This window comes from Anopheles bellator, chromosome 1 (genome assembly GCF_943735745.2).
Source record: "Anopheles bellator chromosome 1, idAnoBellAS_SP24_06.2, whole genome shotgun sequence".
NCBI classification, from domain to species: Eukaryota; Metazoa; Arthropoda; class Insecta; order Diptera; family Culicidae; genus Anopheles; species Anopheles bellator.
The window spans coordinates 1,704,939-1,723,706 of NC_071285.1; the positions used below are offsets into that span (position 1 = coordinate 1,704,939).

At 54.0% G+C, this 18,768-nt stretch overlaps 2 protein-coding genes across 3 annotated transcripts; one reads left to right on the forward strand and one right to left on the reverse strand.

The window, feature by feature from the left end:
* Positions 1 to 8,535: 8,535 nt before the first annotated feature.
* On the reverse strand, positions 8,536 to 13,145 carry LOC131213620 (signal recognition particle receptor FtsY). Of its 2 annotated transcripts, XM_058207709.1 has the most exons (5): positions 12,941 to 13,145; positions 12,165 to 12,176; positions 9,672 to 9,913; positions 9,397 to 9,606; positions 8,536 to 9,323 (listed from the first exon to the last, which is right to left on the reverse strand). In XM_058207709.1, the coding sequence occupies exons 1-5, from the start codon at positions 12,957 to 12,959 to the stop codon at positions 9,237 to 9,239; spliced, it is 570 nt and encodes a 189-aa protein (XP_058063692.1). In that variant the 5' UTR covers positions 12,960 to 13,145; the 3' UTR covers positions 8,536 to 9,236. The 2 variants fall into 2 exon arrangements, with proteins under 2 accessions (XP_058063692.1, XP_058063683.1); XM_058207700.1 differs by lacking the exon at positions 12,165 to 12,176.
* A 957-nt stretch (positions 13,146 to 14,102) lies between these two features.
* On the forward strand, positions 14,103 to 18,755 carry LOC131216789 (centrosomal protein of 131 kDa). Its single transcript, XM_058211368.1, has 6 exons — positions 14,103 to 14,129; positions 14,233 to 16,489; positions 16,759 to 17,029; positions 17,102 to 18,178; positions 18,257 to 18,550; positions 18,623 to 18,755. Exons 1-6 carry the CDS (start codon positions 14,103 to 14,105, stop codon positions 18,753 to 18,755), a joined length of 4,059 nt encoding a protein of 1,352 aa, XP_058067351.1.
* Positions 18,756 to 18,768: the final 13 nt, after the last annotated feature.

Consider the following 18,768-nt stretch of genomic DNA (forward strand, 5'->3'; position numbering starts at 1 on the left):
CATTCTGCTGTGGTCCTGCCGGCCGGGTTGACTGTCGGTCTAAACGGTATTAATCATGCGCCAATTTAAATTTAGCGTCCAGCTTTTGTTCAGAAAAAAAACCCCTATAAATAGTACGGAAAAATGGCCAGAGGCTAGGTGACTCGTCCACAAAACTGTGGTCCTGTCCAATCTTGCGCATCTATCGTGGTTCGGCAGATCGGAAGATACGGCTCCGGATTTCCAATTTGCACTTCAGCACACCGACAGGGAAGGGGGTCCCCATCCGTTGAGTTCCGCCGGTCCGCCGGAAACTCATTGCAAACTAAACCGCTAAGGCGGTCAAGGACGGGGAGTTCATCAACGCTTTCGTGGCTATCGCAACCCAGCTCCGGCTCCGGGTTGTTCCGGCTGTTTTATCTCACGGAATCTCCACCTTTATCAGCGACAGAAAATCACGACCCGTGTCTCAAGTCCCGTTGTTGTGTGGCGGGTGGGCTGACACTTGCCGTTTTTATCGCTTGTTAACCGGCCCAAGGAGCCGGTAAGGTGCAGTACGAACAGGTTCTCTTTAACGATTGACGGTTGGCGCCGACGAATATTGGAAGGATTTTCCCAAAAGGTTAACGATGCAATGATGTACCGGGGAGAGCTCCAAGTCGTGGAAGGCAAATGGTCAAGAGGAGCGCACACTTCCAATAGACATCATCAGCCTGTCTTATCGCCAGCAGAGCAGAGACCGAGCACCAGCAGCTCGAGAAGTGCCTTCTCTCTTTCGACTGACGTTTATCAGGCCAGCCAGCCAGGCCGAGTCGAGTGCGAGCCGAGAACCAAATGTCAGACTGCAAATGCATTGGACTTTTATCTCAAAAAAACTGAGCCTAACGTCGAGCATCAGCAGAGTCGGAGAGACGACTTGCACTCGAGTGGCTGCACTTATCTAGCCGCTGCAGGGGCCGTTGTATTTGTTATTCCCGGCCTTAAGGGCAAGTTGTAGTACTCCACGGCTAGCGTTCTCGTTTTTTCTACCCTTTCGAAGCAATGGAAGCAAATGCATGGCAGAAATGGCCGCTGATAGGCGTAAACCGTTAGACACACGGTTGTGTGCGTAACTCGGGCCGGAATATTCAAAGTTCATACACGGAGTTGCCCAGCCCACTGGAAGCCGTTCGCCGTCCTTGGCTTCATCAATCAATATCTGCCAGCTCCCGGCGCAAGCATCGAGGCGAAAGAGGTTAGCCACTTCACTACCGGCCGCAGCGTAATCGGCGCCGGATCTTCATTTGCTCGGGCCGGACCACCGACGCAGCAACCCTACGAGGACAATCCAGGTCGTCGGGCGTCGGGCACAAAAAAAAAGCAAGGAAAACCCGATTCAGAATCCGCCGCCAACGAAAGCGCTCTCGGTGGCTGGTGGTGGCTTTTCCAGATCGGTTTGAAAATCGATACTCGGTTGACACAGTTCTCTCTGCCATGGTGGGCCGATTGCGGAAAACCACCCCTCCCGCCCGACGGGTGCTGGAGCTATGGCATCATCACGACGAGTGCATTCAGTGATTCTAATGGGGATTTGGTGCTGGATGTGAGCCAATGCAGATTGCGGTGCCATTTTATAGCTCAAACAGGAGAACAGCTTTTCAGGCAACCCTTTTTCGATTCTTCGGAATGTGTTCGGGATTCACAGAAAAGTTCTAAAAAGTGGTTGAAAAACTCCAACAACAAGAACAGCGACGAGGACGAACTTTGCGAGAACTTTTCCGCGTTTTCTCACACGAGACGCTCACGATTGAGCGTCTCCTGGAGAGCCGACTTGTGAGAAGTCGGCTTCGCGTGAGCAGTGAGCAGCTGCTCGAAAGCCGCGCGGTGAGCCGCGATGGTCACTTTGACGGTTCGCTGCTTCCATCGGTTTCGGTCCCACTTACGGACTCCATTCGTGGGGCGCCCCCAGCGAGTTCACTGGGTGAGAAAATCGATTTTTCACAAATAATTATGTAAATCCGCTCGGGGCTCGGTTGCACTCCGGAAAACTCGATGACTTTTACGGGAAACTAATCAAAACTGATCGTGGAGGTTCCAGGGGGGAGGGAAGTCAGCACACGGTAACCGCGGCCACGGACTCATGCCACTTACCGCGATTTGCCGAGGTGCCGCGGAATGCCGAATAGAGACACTGATATTGCACACACACACTGCACCGGGAAAACTTCCGTTTCCGGTGAGCTCTTCACTCCGGTGAAAACTCCTGTGAATTCAAAGCCGCGCACAGGACAAACCAAACAAATTACACTTCAAATAACACTCTTCTGGGCATCACCAGGGCTTCCTCCAGCGCACGCTAACCCCTTCTTTCCCGGCTGGCGGATTATCCCGTTTTCCGGTTCAGCCACAGCACAGCAGCGCATTGACCACCGCACTCCAACGGGGCTGCACGGCTAATGAGCAGCATTCATCGAGCAACGACACGACGGCAACACGGAGACGACGTGCGCGAGTGTGAGAAAATGAGCGTGAGAAAGCTCTCAGTGAACGTCCTGCCGCTCCAGGCACGGTGGCGCGGCTGCTGGGCGGTCTGTCCACGGAACGGAAACGACTCACCAACACCCAACGATCCCCTCCAACACACACTCAGGCCACGGACCTTCGGGCGGATTTAAATATGCTGCTCGTACACTTCACCGCCAACGGAAAACGAACGGGGCACCAACACAGACGCACGCGCTACGCACACCAGCGCCAGGGACCGCGCGAAACATCCGTTCAATTCCGACCAACGGACAGGTGTACGCACGAGCGCCTTCGAATCACTGAACGTAGCACGGAAAAATGGGGAATTAAAATGAGGGGCAACAATACTCGAACTCGAACGTCAAACTTTCAGCTGTCCGCTTCATCAGCCACTTAGATCGTCTGGCAACGTTCCTAGTAACCGCGTTCAGTGAATCTCCATTGACAGTTCACCTTTGACATTTGCCGAGCACGAACCGGGAGAGGGTCCCCCCCACCGAAAGGATCTTATTGTGTAACGAACGAACCACGGATCGGAGGGGAGCAGGCGAGCGCCACCACCTGTCTCGTCGGGATGGAAAATCCACGGTCCCGGAAAGCTCTTGTGACTTCGACAACGGCGTGAGATGAACTGGCGCGAGTCCGTGTTCTTGAGAAAATCGCGACACTATTCTCTACCGACTGCTCTCTCTCTCTCTGACTCCATTTCCGTCATGCCTTAGCTATTGCTCAATTTTCCCAGCATTGGATGAGAGTGAGAGAGTCCCATTCTAGAAGCTCCATCAGTTTTCTCCATTCCGAATCTCACTCGCTCTTCTGTGGCCATTCTTGGCCAAAGCAAAGAATGTTCGATCCTCATCCACCCACAACAACACCTCGCCGTAAGTCCCATAGTACCACCTGGTTTTCCAGTGAAAGTGAGCAACAGCTGAGAAAGTCGAGTGAGAGTGAGCGAACGCGCGTCACTCTCTCACCATTCACCAAAGCGAACTCTCAGCTCTCGCATTTCCCACGGGCCACGGGCCGATGTGAAAATCTGTGAAAGGTCCGACGGCGGTGGTGGTGACGACGACGGTGGCGGAACCGAGGGAAAGTGAGCAAGAAGCAGAAGTGTGTTGTACCACGGGAAAAAGCTATTACATAATTTTCCTCCGACGGCGGAGCAAAAAATCACGAGCACGACTCGGTTACGACTACCAACAGAACGGTGGGATGTATTTGTGCACGTGAATATAGACACACCAGGGGCGGCACACAAACGCACCCACACGTGCCAAAAGGCCAAAGAATAAGGATCGGAATCGGAAATGCGTCCGAAAATTCATCAATATTTCTTTTGGGGGGGAAAATCAACAAACTAAACGTTTTTCTCGTGCAGTTTTTCCGACCACCACTCGTTAGGATTTTCTTGCGGAGCAAACGCAACCGAAAACGCACACAATCAAACAGCGGGGGTCAAGAAAGTCGACCAAAAATCAATAACCATCGTGGTGTTGGCGCGCGCAATGGAGTGACTTTTGCCTCGGAAGCGACGGCTCCTCCACGGTCACGTCCCCCCCTATAGTGGCGGGCTTGCTTGGTGGTCAGCGAGAGTCCCTTATCGGAGGTCCCCTGTTTGTCTACTTCACGGTGGGGACACCAACCAGCGATCAATGACGACTACGACGGCGAGGTGTTTTCGCGAGCCGAGCGACGTTCTAAATTAAAGTCTAAAGCAAACGGCTTTTGTTCCGTGACCGCACGCGGTACTTTCAGGTTTGCTTTCGCGTTTTGAAGTATCTTTTCGCACACCGCGCCTTTCACCCATATCCTGGTCACCGATGTTCGATTTGATCGATTGCTTCCGAGTGGACGAACGCCCTCCGCGTGTTCTCGGCGTGCCCAAACACATACACAGTTCACCCCTCAACATATTCAGGGTCACACAGAGGCACGTACTGAAAGGCACACGCGACACACCGTGGCTCTTGAGGACGACCCGTTTGGGGCTACGGAAAAGCGAACGCGGTTCAGCTCATTTTATCGGTTTTCCTTGTCACAGTGCTCGGGGGGAGGTCGGTGAACGAGAAAACGGGGTGACCCAAGCAGCGGAAGAAAAGTGGAGCGCAGGACCCATTTCACCTTAGGACACAAAATTCGACGACGTCGACAGCAGCACGAAGCGACTAGCGCGCGCGACCACTTGCGGCGGACTTGCTGCACGGTCTCTCGCGGAAAACGCGCTTCACCATCAACCGGGCGCATTTTCTCACTCTCTCTCTCTCAGGTTCTGAGAGGCCGTGAGCGCCCTCTTCCTTGGACGACCACGACCACGAGTGGGAAAATTCAGCACGAAAACTCGCTCTCGCGCTGTGGAAAGGATTTTCCGCAACGTGAGGGACCGGCGAACTCACTCAGCTGAGCGTGAGTCGGACGATCACCGTCCCACTACCGAGTTTCCCGGCCAATGATTGGGGAAAATGGGGGGCAAACTTCAGTCCACCGGTTGATCCACGCCACGCCACGTGGTAGGTGATCGGACAAACGGATCCGCCACCGATCGATCGATCATCGGGAGGATCCTGTCACTTCTGGCACGTCGCGACATTTGTAACACCAACGCACGCGACAGCCGTCGGCGCGCTTTTGGTTGGAAAGTCAAGGAAATTATTTCTTTCCAAGATTAGAACAAACGATGAAAGACGGGGTGTCCTTGGACGCCCCACTCGGTGTGTCCGCGCTGGTTGTTCACGAGCCGGGTTCGTGCGAGGGCCGGGTTCGTTCACATTTCGTCTTGGATTGTAATAAAAGGAAAAAGCGAAATGGGAAACCAGAATGGAGCGGTGCGGAACACAACCGAGCGTGCCGAACACGTACGGCGGAAAATGGTCAGTGATGGCAAACCAGTGACGCTACCGGGGTACTAATCCTATAAAAGTTATTGGATGAAAAACTAAACGACATTCTATTTGCAGCCATTTAAAGAAAATTTTTAATTAACAAGCAATGAGAGGGTAGGTGAAATCCGTACCATCCGGCCTTTAATTTCAATTGATTGTTTTTTGCTGAAGATGAGCTGGGCTTCGAAATAAATGTTCGAAGAAAAGACAACGTTCGCTAGCACCGACCGTCGCGGAGCATCCCTTCCGACGGGCCCGCGGGGTAATTCCTTCCCTCGGGCCAGAGCAGGAATACCGACCGACGGGAACGGGATGGATGGCTGGTGCTCGGTAGCACACACAAATGTTTATATTTAGCAGCGTGTTATATGGCCACCCAAGCCGAGACCAGATGCACCACCGAACCGACCCCGGCGCGCGCGTTGGTGGCCACGGTTTTGCGGGGGAACTCACTCGATGCGCCGGACACGCCGCTCCGGTGCGGGCAGGTCCGAGGGAGGCCCCTTCTGCCAACGCCAACGTTCCATTCTGTGGTCATCATCTTCCCCGGCCCGGCAACTCCCTCTCGTCCACCCTGTGACAGCGGACCCGGTGCGCTGCCGTAAAGCGCGATCGATTCGGTCATCGGCTGGGAATTCGTTCGATTCGTTGCGAGGCGTTATGCAACCACGAGCACCGCGGGTTCCGTGGGCCGAGAACCTTGAAAATTGCATTCTTCTTTTCCCTCTAATTTTCACTAAACGGACACATGAGCCACATACCGGATCCCGTGTGCGTCACAATAATGGTTTAAATGGCCGACACCGATTGTCTGATTTAACATTCACGCGAGAGAAAGGTCTTTGCCGACGGTTATGCCAACCTTTCCGTGCGCACACGAATGGCGTAAAGAGCGGTTAATTGAATCGATAATTAATCTCAAGTGTCGGCAACGGATTTCCTTTTTTGAAGTCCAGCGTCCAACGGAAGCGACGACGATTGCCACTAGAAGCATCATTTTGGGTTGCCTTTTAGATGCGATTTCAACTAAAAAAAAAACCAAAAACAATTATGAAACCAACCTTTGGCCTTTCCGCTAAGCCCAGCGGAAGGTAGCGGCGCGTGAAGCGTCGATTGCAACGGGGCAAAAAACAAACAGCAAAAAGAAAATGTGACCAGCATTCCAACCCACCCTCGGAATGTGCGGTGGTTTTACCTTCCCCGTTCGCTAATTGCACCCGGCCGAGGGGTCTCCGGATGGACTCTTGTCTTTAAAAGCCAACGCATTCTGTGTTTACCTGCTGTCACTCGCTGTTGGATTTATTCGCCCCGAAGCTCGGTTTCAAGGCACGGCGGCCCTTAACGAGGTTAAGTCTCTGCTGCGCCCGTAGTGCCTTACGGGGGCCGTAAATTAACGAATTACCTGGCCCCGGCCGTGTAGGCACGGAGCCATCCCACCCGTTGCCGGCTCCAGACAGCGAGGTAAACAAAAACAAAGATCGCGCCCGGTCCGCGCTGCTGCCTGCACACACAGAGATCGCGTTCCTGGAACCGACATCCGATCGGCGTTTTAATCGGGGCGCTCCGAACTTTGAATGACAGCAGATCGCGCGGCCAACGCACACAGCGGCGGTCGATAACGGGCCAGCGATCGAACAAACAAACACTTTCGTCGGCGTTACGTACGCTAAGATTACGGCGTGAACCAAACGGTTCCATAAGCCTTTTCCCCGGCAGAGGAAAGCCGAGTGGCCCCACCGTGCCCCGCTCTATGAGTGTGTGCATGGTGCATCCGTTCCACTAAACGCATCGCGTACGTAACGCAACCCGCGGTTGCATAGCGATGCTGTCGCGCTCTTTCTCTCTCGCGGGCGCTTTCTCCCGCTCTCTCGCTCTTGCTCTGCATCTTTCGCATCAGCCAACTTCAGCGAATCGCACAGCCTACCAATCAATAAAGTTTCACTTCGGTAAACGGGAAGGAAAACTCCTCCGGAGGCTAATTGCTTCGGAAGACCTGAGGAAACGGTTTAACGGCAAACAATTAACGAAACTGGCCACCCTGCTGTCCACAAGCACACCGCACTTACCATTGAGTCAGGCCGTATCCGGGGATCGGGTCGAGTTTAGCTTTTCTCCCTCGGATCTCGGGACAATCAAGCGGAAGTATATTTTCGCTTCTTAGCAACCCTTTTTCTGCCAAACACACACAAACACACTTCCGATCGAACCAATCGATGGGCCGTACTTAGTGGCAAATCAATTTTCGGACGTCACTTGCTGCTGCAGAGGACACACGCGCTGATAATGGCCACACTATGTTTGCGGTCGGGGGCCGTGTGTTTGAGCAAGTGTACCCAGCTGGGTTTGCTGCCCTCCGGTGGCCGACTTTCGGCGGCGATACGTTTCACAGTATGATGCGATCCGATCGCAGATCACGACCGCGTTTCGCCAAAACCGCGGCCTGTCATCAGCGTCACTACAAACAAACAACACACACGAGCGACGCTTTTCGAAACAATTTGGACACCAAAAGGATTGGACAACACACACGCCACAAACCGCCGGGAACAGATGCGAGCAGCGCAGGGATATCGATGTGGCACTTTCGTAAACACCGTGGGGACGTTATTATTATTGTAGCGAAACGAACACCTTTTGTAACGAGCCTGAAAAAGATTGGGCTGCGAGCAACTCTTCCTTTCCGGATGTTAGAAACCACAAGCTTGAATTTTGTTTGTGAAATAACTCTTTTCTCTGACAACTGCCACTTTCGGTTCCTCTGTTTCTATGTTTCCATGTTTCTATGTTTCTACGTTCCCATTTTCTGGTTGCGTTCCCGGGCTCTGTTTTCTGCCTTTCCGGTCTCTTTCTCTCTTTAGCACTCTTTAGTACAACTGACAGCATCGCGTACAAAAACGACGACGCTCATTCGGGCGGCTGCTCGAACGCATTCGAGCACCATTTTTAAACGAACCGTTTCGATATTTCAACCGCCTCCGAGCCCGTGGGAAATGCTTATAAAATCATGGCTCCGGATACTTTTCGGGCAAAACAAAACCAACGCGCGTATTTGTGCCATCCAGTGTGTATTTGGTGGTTTACAATATTGAAAGCGATTAAAATCTTTAGTTAGCCATGGCGCCCAATAGTCCAAAGGCAAACCGAATCGACACTTACTGTTTCCATTTTGTAGTACTTAAGCTGCTAAAAGAATTTTATTGTTCCACTTTAAAAGACTGGTGACTTTACGCATTCCAAATGTCGCTGATCGATTGCGTGAGCCGTCGTCGAGGGACCGCCGAAAGTAATGTAAGATTAAGCCCTTCCAATGGCGGAACACACGGAGCAGGTAATTACAACACTTTAAGGCGTTTGCTGGCATTCGGTACAATCTGCAAAACCGTGCGAAGGTTCGTGGCTGTAAGGCGACGGCGCATGGGCCATTGGAGGCTTTCGATTCTATTGGTGGTTCTCTGCTGGACTATCACATGTGGCGGCGCATATTATTAACCAATATCGCGGTGGAAATGTGCTTATGCTTTGTACGATCAGTTGTATAAACTTCCGTATATGGCTTCTGTGTGACGGTTACACGGCTCTGTGAAGCTTCAAAGTGTCCCCGCTCTCCCTCTCTCTCTCTAGCTCCTTTCTCCACCCCGGGTCCTAGGCCGCTCGGACCGATACACATTAATAGTAATGGGTTTTATTTTAAAAAATATCTTCCAAAAAGCTTAATATCATCACGTTGCTCGGCTAACAACGAAGCTGCTGCTGCCGACGCGCAAATCTGTGTGCAAAGAGCATATCATCTTAAGGTGCTACAGGATTATTTCCGGAGATTTCCGTTTCCACGAGTTCCGTTGTCGCTCCGTGGGACGGGAACGTTGTGGCCATTTACTTTCCAAGGTTCAGCTTGCCAAGCAGCCCGGCAGCACCGGTAGCGGCCGTGTCCTGTGCCTTTGCCGTTACTTCGGTTACTTTCTGTAATGGAAAAGGATGAACCCGTTGTTAGATCGTTTCCGTCGGAATACTTTCTGCCCCGCAAGTGACGGACCTGCTCCAGTTCGCCACGCTTCTCGTCGGCGAACCGGTTCGCTTCCTGCAGCTTCCGGTCGACCTCGGCACTGGCCAGCTTCATCCCTTCGTCCACCTTCTCCTCGGCCACCTTCATCTGCTCCTCGACCGCCTTCTCCACGACGACGGCGCTCTGCTGGATCGCATTCTCGGCCGCCTGTTTCGCTTGGTCCATCAGTGTTCCGGCCGCCTGTGAAGAGAACGATTTCGTATCAGGACACGGGAAGGATGTTGGACAGCCTCCGGCGGACTTACCTGGGCACCGGTCTCCGCGGCGGCTGATGCCTGCTGCTTCGTGGCATCGATCTCACCGGCGGCCGACGAGGCCAGCGCCTCGGCGTCGCTCTTGGTCTTGCTGAACGCTTCTTGCGTCTTCTTGGCCTGGTCCTCCGCCATGCTGGTGGCCGCCTGAACCTTCTCGTTCGTCATATCCTGGGCTTCCTTTTTCTTCTTGTCGAACAGACCCTCCGCCTTGCTGCCAAGGTTCTTCAACGACGCTGCGTAACCAAGCCGGAATTGTAACGGAAAGTGGACATTCAGTGACCTCGTATTTCAAACATTGTACGGCTGTGCTGGCATTCAGTTTTGGCCACCCCGCCCCGGCGAAGCGGGTGCGTTTGTTTACAAGTCAACAGAACCGGAAAGTGATGCCCCATCAACATCGTGCTCCGAATGTGTTACATTCGTCTGCGCAGTAGCAGAGAAGGCCATCACCATAATAGTAGTGTGGGGCACACATACAACACCCTGCACACCACCACCACGGTGGGTTGTGAGCCGACGTGTCGCTGATGTCATCCGAACAGCGCGCGTGGTGAGAAGTCAAGCGAACCGCGCGCCAAGGTCGGCCACGACGATGATGTGTCGATGACGATCGGGAGCTGCTGGGAGCGGAATACGGGGCTATATTGTATCCCCGAGCCCCAGGCACAGTAAACGGAGCACAACATTCCCGGGGTTTGATGGGGCCGCGGACGCGCTGCAGGTTTTATGGCGGGTGTGGTGCCCTCCAACGCGCACGCCGCTGGCTCGTGCTAGCTCCTCGCCACTCCACTCCCGGGGCCCCACTCTGACCCCACCAGAGGGCTGACTCACGCAGTTCAAAAATATTATTCAAACAAAAGAACAGGTTGGAATCTCGCGAGAGCAACGCTAATCAATGTTGTGCAGTAAAGTGTAAACATTTCCATCCGAATGGAGCGGATGTAGGTGCGACGCAAGGACGCATTCCGGACGGATGCTGTGTGATGCAATTGGGGGCCAGATTTTGGTAGATCTGGGGTCTTATGAAAATCGAAGCTTCATTAAAGTCTACGCTAGACTCATCATTATTACAGGCAACCGACAACAAAAACAGAAACGAACACTTAATACAGCAAGCCGTCCGACTACGGCCAGAGTTCCGTTTTTAGCCGGCGATGATGTTGGAGGTGGTTTGCAAACGAACACGGCGATGATGTCATACGCTACTTGAGACGCGCTGTGCTGATCGTCCTCACAAGCGGCCGCATTCGGTACGGGCAAGTCGAGAAAAGCCTCTCAAGCCACTTGAAACACGGGAAACCTCTCTCGCATTTATGCTCCGCTTTTCACTACTCCTCACAAGTACGTCCGGTCGTGTTTTTTTTTCAGGAAGATCGAATGGCCAATCGAAACTGTGCAAGGACCACACATTTGCAATGGAAATAGAGGCCAACCGAAGTGATGTCTGCACTCCTGAACTTCTCCTGACCGTGCGCGGTTCCTTTCGGACAGATGTTCCTCGCCTTTGCCGTTGTCCTTGGCGTGTGGCTAATAGAGTAATGTTTTATGTAACTCCAACTGTAAGTTATTTACTGCGAGAAGCCAGCCCTTCCCCGCGGAAGTGTTCCCGCTCTTGATATCGCTCGGAATCGCTCGAAGTGACTTTGTTGCGCGCGCGGGATGATTTATTTTTAACCCGTGCCCGGACGGATTACTGCAGGCGGAGAAGAAGAGCTCGGTTCTCGGCCATTATTTCTCGTGTGTTTATACCGGCGGTCTCGTTCCGCTTCGCAGAATATCACAAATCTCGCCGAATCAACAATTCGCTGTATCTGCAGACGGAATTAACTCGAATCACTGCAAGGGGCATCCTTGAGGGGCCATTACAAACGGCCACACAGGGAACACGAGTGCTTAAAGGCCTCGCACGTTTGTGAAGGAATGTTAAAAAATCGCATGTCATTACAATTTCAAAACAGAGACCAACCGGCGACCGGATGTCGGTCAAGCCCCGTCCTTCGGTTACGATGCACACCTTTTTCGGGGCAGAAAACAACGGAAATCTTTGCAACGAATATGCTGCCGGGAAAGGAATTCCGGACTGCATCGGATGGGGATTGATTTGAAGGCAGCAATCGCTGCCACGAGCCATAGCAGCTATATATCGCTGTATATCGCTGTATAGCAGCGTTCCAGTCACTCAACAAATTCCAGCGCTCTGACTTCATCGAGGCCCCGCTACATTATCGATTGTAGAACATTCTTTTACAGCATTGCGGTTGAAAGTCAGACGAACTCCGATGCACTAGCCCCCGCCCCGCGGAGATGGCATGATAATAAGCACTCTCCGCCGCAGCGGAATCAATAATTTTGTTCCACAACTGGAGTGGCCTCAATCTCGTGGGTTTGAATAATAAACGGTTAACCCGATCCTAGAAGAAGCTTATCGGTTAAACAGCACAGTTGAAGCGTTTAATGAAATGTTCGGCTCCGTCGACAACTTACATTTGGCTCCTCCTGCGGCGTCCAAGAAAAGGGTGATTCAAAAACAGAGTCGTGAGTAAAAGGGGTGGGCATCAAAATATGGGGCAGTGTAATGATGTTGTGAGCGACACAGATCTTCAGGAAAGGCGTGGAGGTCGCGTTCCGAAGCACGAGAAGCAAGATTTAATCAAATTATAATAGCATTCAGCAATTACCGAGCCCTGATCGAGGGACCGCCGGAGGACAGATCGCTGATAGGGACCGCGGACCATCGGCACAGGGGCCACCGAATTAGTTGACCCCCCCCGCTGTGCTGTGCTGTAGTTGGAGCATGACTCCACCACCACCACAGCGCCCCCTCAAGAGCTAGAGGGGTGGCTAATGAAGCGCGCATGATTCGAATTCCAAAAGACGCGACACGATGGCGGCGCACCGACAGTAATCTTACGAAACGGGACGACGGCGGAAAAAATGCCACCGAAACATCTCTCCCCCCCCGGGGGCGTGTTAACGTGTGTGTCGTGTGGAACGGAAACGCCACCAAAGGGACCGAGAGCGAGGATCGATTAAAAATTCAAATCCATCCAAGCGCCGAATTCGGGTCGGTTGAAACGACCTCGCGCCGCATACCAAGTGGGGGAACGGGAGATTGGACTTGAAGCATGCTTGGGGTGCCCGAAAGGAAACGAAAACACGTCCCGATGCGTAATAAGAAGAAGAATCGAAATTGCATCATAAATACATAGAACTGATTAAAAAAAACTCTTCGCACGGGACTCATCTTCACTTTCACTCACCGGTGATTCCGCTGAACATTTTCTGGCCGGCACTTCCGCTGACTGGGGCGCTGGGAGAGGCGTGGAAAGCGTTGGCCTTGAACCGCACTAGGGGGGCACTCGGGACCGCGGAAAACAGGGGCACTTCTCGAGAGCAGCTGCCTGCCTTTTTTCTGCCAACTGCAACACACGCGGAACCGCACACGCAAACGATGCACAGGGGGCACAGGGGGCACAGGGGGCACAGGGGGCACAGGGGGCCGAGGGGGTCCCTAATGGCGTCGTCCTATCTTTTTTCTTTTCTCCTCTTCTTCGACGCAAATTGTCGCACAGACACCGGTACAGAAACTGGTTTTTCAGCTTCTGGTTCGGGATGACGCTGAAAAGTCGAAACGCAAAAAGGTGGTTATTGTGGGACGCGTGTTTCCTCTTCTTGGGAATTATTCGAACTTCTCGCGAGTCGCGAGGCTTGAACGCAACGCAAACGCAACGCAACAGTGGCTTTTCCCACCTGCGTACCCGGTCTCTGTTTTTGGCCTTCCCAGTCTCTATTCTCTCTCATTTCGCTGCGTTCTCTCTGGTTTTTCGACCCGTCCGAAAAAGAGATAGCTACTAGAGCTAGAGCGAGATAGTCGATTTAAATTTTCGAAGGGTTAAATTTTCCCAGCCGGCGCTTTTCCACCGAAGATCGGAAAAATTATCCGAAAAAACGTGGCAAGTGAGAGAAGACGACGAACCTCTAAGGGCGTGTTCTACTATTGAGGTGATCAATCAATGAAATCGGCCACGTGATTGAGTACAAACAAACATGTGGCCATTTAAATTCCACAGCATGTTTGTTGACAGAGCCAGGTTCCACAAGTGTCCCGCACAACGCCACAACAAACCGAGCGTGGCGTCTCCATCACCTCGCCAAATCACGTGGCCACACGGTTTGTTTGCATTTTCGACTGCCTTAGAAACGAGGCTCAAAACATTCCAGCCCGTCCAACGTTGCCCCTGGCAACGAGTGGCAGCGGTTGCCATATTTACAATCGCTCAACAACAAAACATTTTGCTGGCTCTGTACCGCGGACGACGACGTTTGGAACGCTCGGCTTAATTTAGTGTTTCATCAGAGAAAATCACACTAAATGGCATGTGTTCGCCGATCTTCGCGTAGCCGATGTTTCTGGGCAGCAGTATGGAGCTAAGCTTGTACGGTTCGCAGGTGAGAGCAAGGAAAAACGAGGCGATGGAAAGCAACGGCGCCAAGCACCACAAGGTAGGTCATGGTGTACGTTTGACATCCTTTTTCCTGCCACTTTTGACAGATCAGCCTAGCAACGCGCGAAAAGCCGAACAACACAAACCAAAGGGAGCGCCCCGGATCGGCACTGCAGCACACCCGACCGTACTCGGGGCCCGGACCCCACATCCGGCGTCCGCTTTCGGCCGACAGCACACAGTACCCGCACCGGAAGCGCCCGTCGTCCTGCGGCAGCGGCAGCACCGGTGGCCGACTGACCTCCCCGTTCCACCAGCTGCAGCACTCGAAGCGGAGCACCTCTTCGTCGAGTTTGTTGTTGAAACATTTGCTCACCGAACCGACCACACGCTACTGGGAGTCGAAGGCGTCCCCGAAGTTGGCGGGCCACCCGGGTGCGGAACGTGTTGGCCAACTCCGTCGCCAGCAAACACAACCGTCACTCAATTCCGTTCGTTCGGCGGCGGCCAAAAGCATACCCCGGAAACGATCCGGGAACGGAAGCAAAGGGCGGCCCCAGAAGCCCAAACCGGGCGATAGGAGTCGGCGGGCTAGACGTAGAAACAGTTCCGAGGAGGAGGAAGAGGAGGAGGAGGAGGAACGGGAAAGCAGTATGGACGAGATGGAGGATACGCAGGAGTCGAACAACGAGGCCGAACTGGAGGGCATCTGGCGTGGTAAGCCGGGCGGGCGGGCGAGCGATAAGAAACGGTCACCACCGTTGCCGATGGTGGCGCTACCGTTGCACCGGAAGCAAGGGTTGGGCACGGGCGCGAAGAAGAACAACAACGTGTCGCCGGAGACGAAGGCCCGGAAGTTGGATCTACCCGGAAGGGTTAGCTTCAGTTCGAACGATCCGTACGAGATCGATTACAGTGATTTCGAGGAGAACGAATTCGGCAGTCTGCGGGCGAGTCAGCCGAAGCCACCACGGAAAGGGACGGTGAAAGGGTCCAGTTTGAAGGCAAGCGACCGGAAACCGGCACCCTTCGGCGACGGAAGCTACACGGACGAGCAACTGCTGGAGGAAGTGACCGTCCGGTTTGGGGGCGTTAAGTTTGAGGACGACAACACGACCAGTACGTCGGGTTACGACACAAAGTGTGACGATGGTAAAGGAGCGCTGGCGAAGCGTGGTCCTAGCTCACCGACCTCCCAAGCCACTGTCTGTGGTGTGAGCGAATCGAACCGAATCATCGAAGACTACAAGAAGGAAATCGAGGACCTTAACCGACGGCACGATATGGAGCTACGGTTGGCGGTACACCGGACGCCGGGCGACGTCGCCGGAATGACGAGTTCGGCGAAACCGTACGATCCGAAGTGTTTCACACCCTCGGAGACGCCCGAAGATCTGTTCATCAACTCCACGTCTTCCACCAAGGCCGCCGAGAGCACGGCCGAAGACACGGACGTGGAGCTGGACCGGTCCTGTGACCGGCGACAATCGAGGCTGCTGGAGAAGAACGTCATCAACGAGTACTACGAGTGTATCAATGAGATCATCACCGAACAGTCGCCTTCGCGGCGCCCCCAAAGGACGCAGCCGCACGAACCCGACCCGACGCCACCGGACGCCAAGGAGGTGGCCTCCATTCAGCGCAACCTAAACAACGAGTCCTGCGCCAAGACTGGCCCCAAGGACAAACAGTTCGTGGCCTCGTCATCCTCCTCCGGTGGGTCACCGGCTAGCAAGGGAAAGTCGGGCGGTGGCGACAAAAACCGGCTGGACTCCAGTGCGAACCCCGTGATCAAGAATTATTTCAAGGTGAAGGAACAAAACATTGTGTCCGACAGCAGGAGCAGCATGGCGAGTGGCAGCGCCGGCAGCAGCAGCAAGTCCATCGGGCAGCCCAAGAATGTACTGCTGTCGAAAAGGAATGCGAAAGAGAAGCCCAAATCCGCCGACACCCACAAGTCCATTCTGCGTAACGCCAAGAAGCAGAACAACAGTGTCAATGGCGGCTCGCGGAAGTACTCCGTCGGTCTGTGTCGGGAGGATAGCAACATCTCCGAGTTTCACATGGACAAAGTTGTCAGCTGGATGTCCTGCAACGAGGACACGTTTCCGGTGAACAGTGAGGTGGCGGCCACCCTGGACGAGGGCCGCGACGAGCTTCCGCGTAAGAGTGCCACGAGGATCAGCAGTTCCCCGGTGACAGACACCACCGCCGATACGTCCGAACGTCCACCACCGGCGTACAGTGCCACGTTTGCGGATGCCAGCCGAGATCCGGAGCGACACGAGCAGGCCACGAACAGCAGTGTGCAGTCGAACTTTGACGAGGATTCGGTGGTCAGCAGTAGTGCCAAACAAAAGTCTGGTAAGTGGAGCCACTGGTAGATCCAAGTAGGCCCTTACGGGGGAATGCTCATGCTAGTCCCGCTTGTAGATCTAGTACACTTTGCACATCGAGCCATGCGAGTCACGGTTTCACGCATCTTTTATATACATTTTTTCCGCAAATCGTAAGTTTGATTTATAATTATTTAGTATGTTTTCCGGGAGCAGCCTGATCGGTCTAGTTCCTTTGCTAGGTAAACGATTGGTCCGATTGGCTGAGAATGTAAACTAATCCCAACCGTCCTCTAGATTTTCAAGCACTCAAAAACGAAGTCGAGTATCGGCTGAGTAACATTCTGGACTGCACCGACTCGCAGGCCAGCTCGGGCTGTGAAGGGGATCCAGCGGGCCAGCAGAAGGGCAAAGCGAAGGATCTGTTCTCGTACCTTGATCAGGTGGAGCGAAAGTGCGGAAAGTCCGTCTACAAGGGCACCGCAGGCAGCAGTGTCCTTCCCTCGGATTCGGAGCGTTCGGAGATGGAGTTTGCTGCCGAGCCGGACTACATCGAGGCGGTGCCCAAGTGAGCATGAGGAAGAATTTACCCCCGGTGGACACCAGTGTTTAACCGTGCTTGTCTCGCACTCACTTTTAGAATGACCGACCTTCTGGAGCTTCCACCGCATCAGCTTGCCCGCCGGGTGATCAAACTGTCGCTCCGTGCCAACGAGCTGAGCAACGCGATGCAACTGTCCAAGGACCACATCGCCAGCGTGAAGGCGGACAAGGTGAAGGCAATACGGACGGAAAAGTGTGCCCTTCAGGGGAAACTGAAGGAGCAGAAGAAACACTACGAGGACATTATTGGCCGGCACCAGGAGTTCATTGATCAGCTGATCAAGGATAAGTCCGGACTGTGCGAGAAGGTGACGCAGTTGACGCGGCGGCTCGATTCCCAGAACCAAAGCTGGGAGCACCGGCTGAAGACGGAACTGGAGCGGGCACGGGACACCGCGCTGGCGGCGGAGAAGATCCGGCGCGAGAAGTGGGTCCGGGAGAACACGAAGAAAATCAAGGAGCTCACCGTGAAGGGGCTGGAGCTGGAGATCAACAAAATGACTGCCACGCACCAGAAGGAGATCGCCGAGCTGAAGCGCCAGAGCAAGGACGAGCTGGTGTGTGCGCTCGGCGAGCTGAAGCTTCAGTACGAACAGAAGGAGGCGGACGTGCGGGCCGGGTTGGGGAAGGAACGCGAAACGAGCCTCGAGCGGGAACGGCAGGCCCTGCTCGAACGCTTCGACCGGCAGGTCACGGAAGAGCGGACCATTTTCGAGCAGCAACGGCAGCACCTGCTCAGCGAGTTCGACCTCGAGAAGGAGCGGCTCCAGAAGGAGGCCGCCCGGAAGGCCCAGTACGCCGAGGCTCAGCTGGAGGAGCTGAAGCGCGAGAATAGCAAAAACCTGGACTTTGCCCAGAAAGAGTACGTGCAGATGCTGAAGCAGCGCGAAACGAAGCACCAGGACGAGCTGACCAAGCTGCAGAAGCACTTCGAGTCGGACTTTGCCATCTGGAAGCGGGAGCACGAGCGAAAGTCGAAGGCGGAGCTGGAGGAGCGCGAAAACGCTATCCGGGGCCAGTGTCGGGACGAGCGCAACCAGCAGATCGATCTGATCGTGGCGAAAGTGACGGCGGAAACCCAAAAACAGGAGCAGGAGTTTGACACAAGAATGAGGTACACGTGGCGGCGTGGCGTACAAGGGGGCATTGGCGTACTCGCCGGAGACTAACGTTTTCTTTTCCCCCCTTCTAGCCGTTTGAAGGAGAAACACGAAGCGGAACAGAAGCAGGCGGAAGCTGCGGAAGCGTTGCTGAAGCAAAAGTATCAGGACTCGCGGGTGAAGCTAGCGGAGGCGGAAGCGACGATTCAGAACGCGAAGGCATCGGCCAAGCAAACCGATCTCCAGCTGAGCCACGCCAAGAAGCTGTGCGACGATCTGCTGCGTGAGAAGGAAACGATGCGCGAGGAAGCGCGCCGTGAGGTGCAGAAGGACATGAGCAACATGCAGCGCGACAGGGAGCGCGAAATCGAACGAATTTACTGCAGGTAAGGATACGGTTTTTGGTCCAGTTTTGGGAGCTTACGATCGGTAACTTTCGTTCACTGTACACCCTCCAGGGTTCAGCAAGCGATCGACAAGAAGGATGCCACCATATCGGCGCTCCAGAAGGAGATCGCAGGGCTGAAGGAGCGATGCCTGAAACAGGACGCCATCATTCGGCAGCAGCGCATAGACTATTGCATTAAGTAGACCCACCGAGGAA

Coding starts and splice junctions, on each gene's coding strand:
- LOC131213620 (XM_058207709.1), bottom strand. Junction 9,607..9,671: donor CCGCGGAGACCGGTGCCCAG/GTAAGTCCGCCG, acceptor TTCTCTTCACAG/GCGGCCGGAACACTGATGGA. Junction 9,324..9,396: donor AGCGTGGCGAACTGGAGCAG/GTCCGTCACTTG, acceptor TTTCCATTACAG/AAAGTAACCGAAGTAACGGC.
- LOC131216789 (XM_058211368.1), top strand. CDS start 14,103: ATGGAGCTAAGCTTGTACGGTTCGCAG. Junction 18,179..18,256: donor GAGTTTGACACAAGAATGAG/GTACACGTGGCG, acceptor CCCCCCTTCTAG/CCGTTTGAAGGAGAAACACG. Junction 18,551..18,622: donor ATCGAACGAATTTACTGCAG/GTAAGGATACGG, acceptor TACACCCTCCAG/GGTTCAGCAAGCGATCGACA.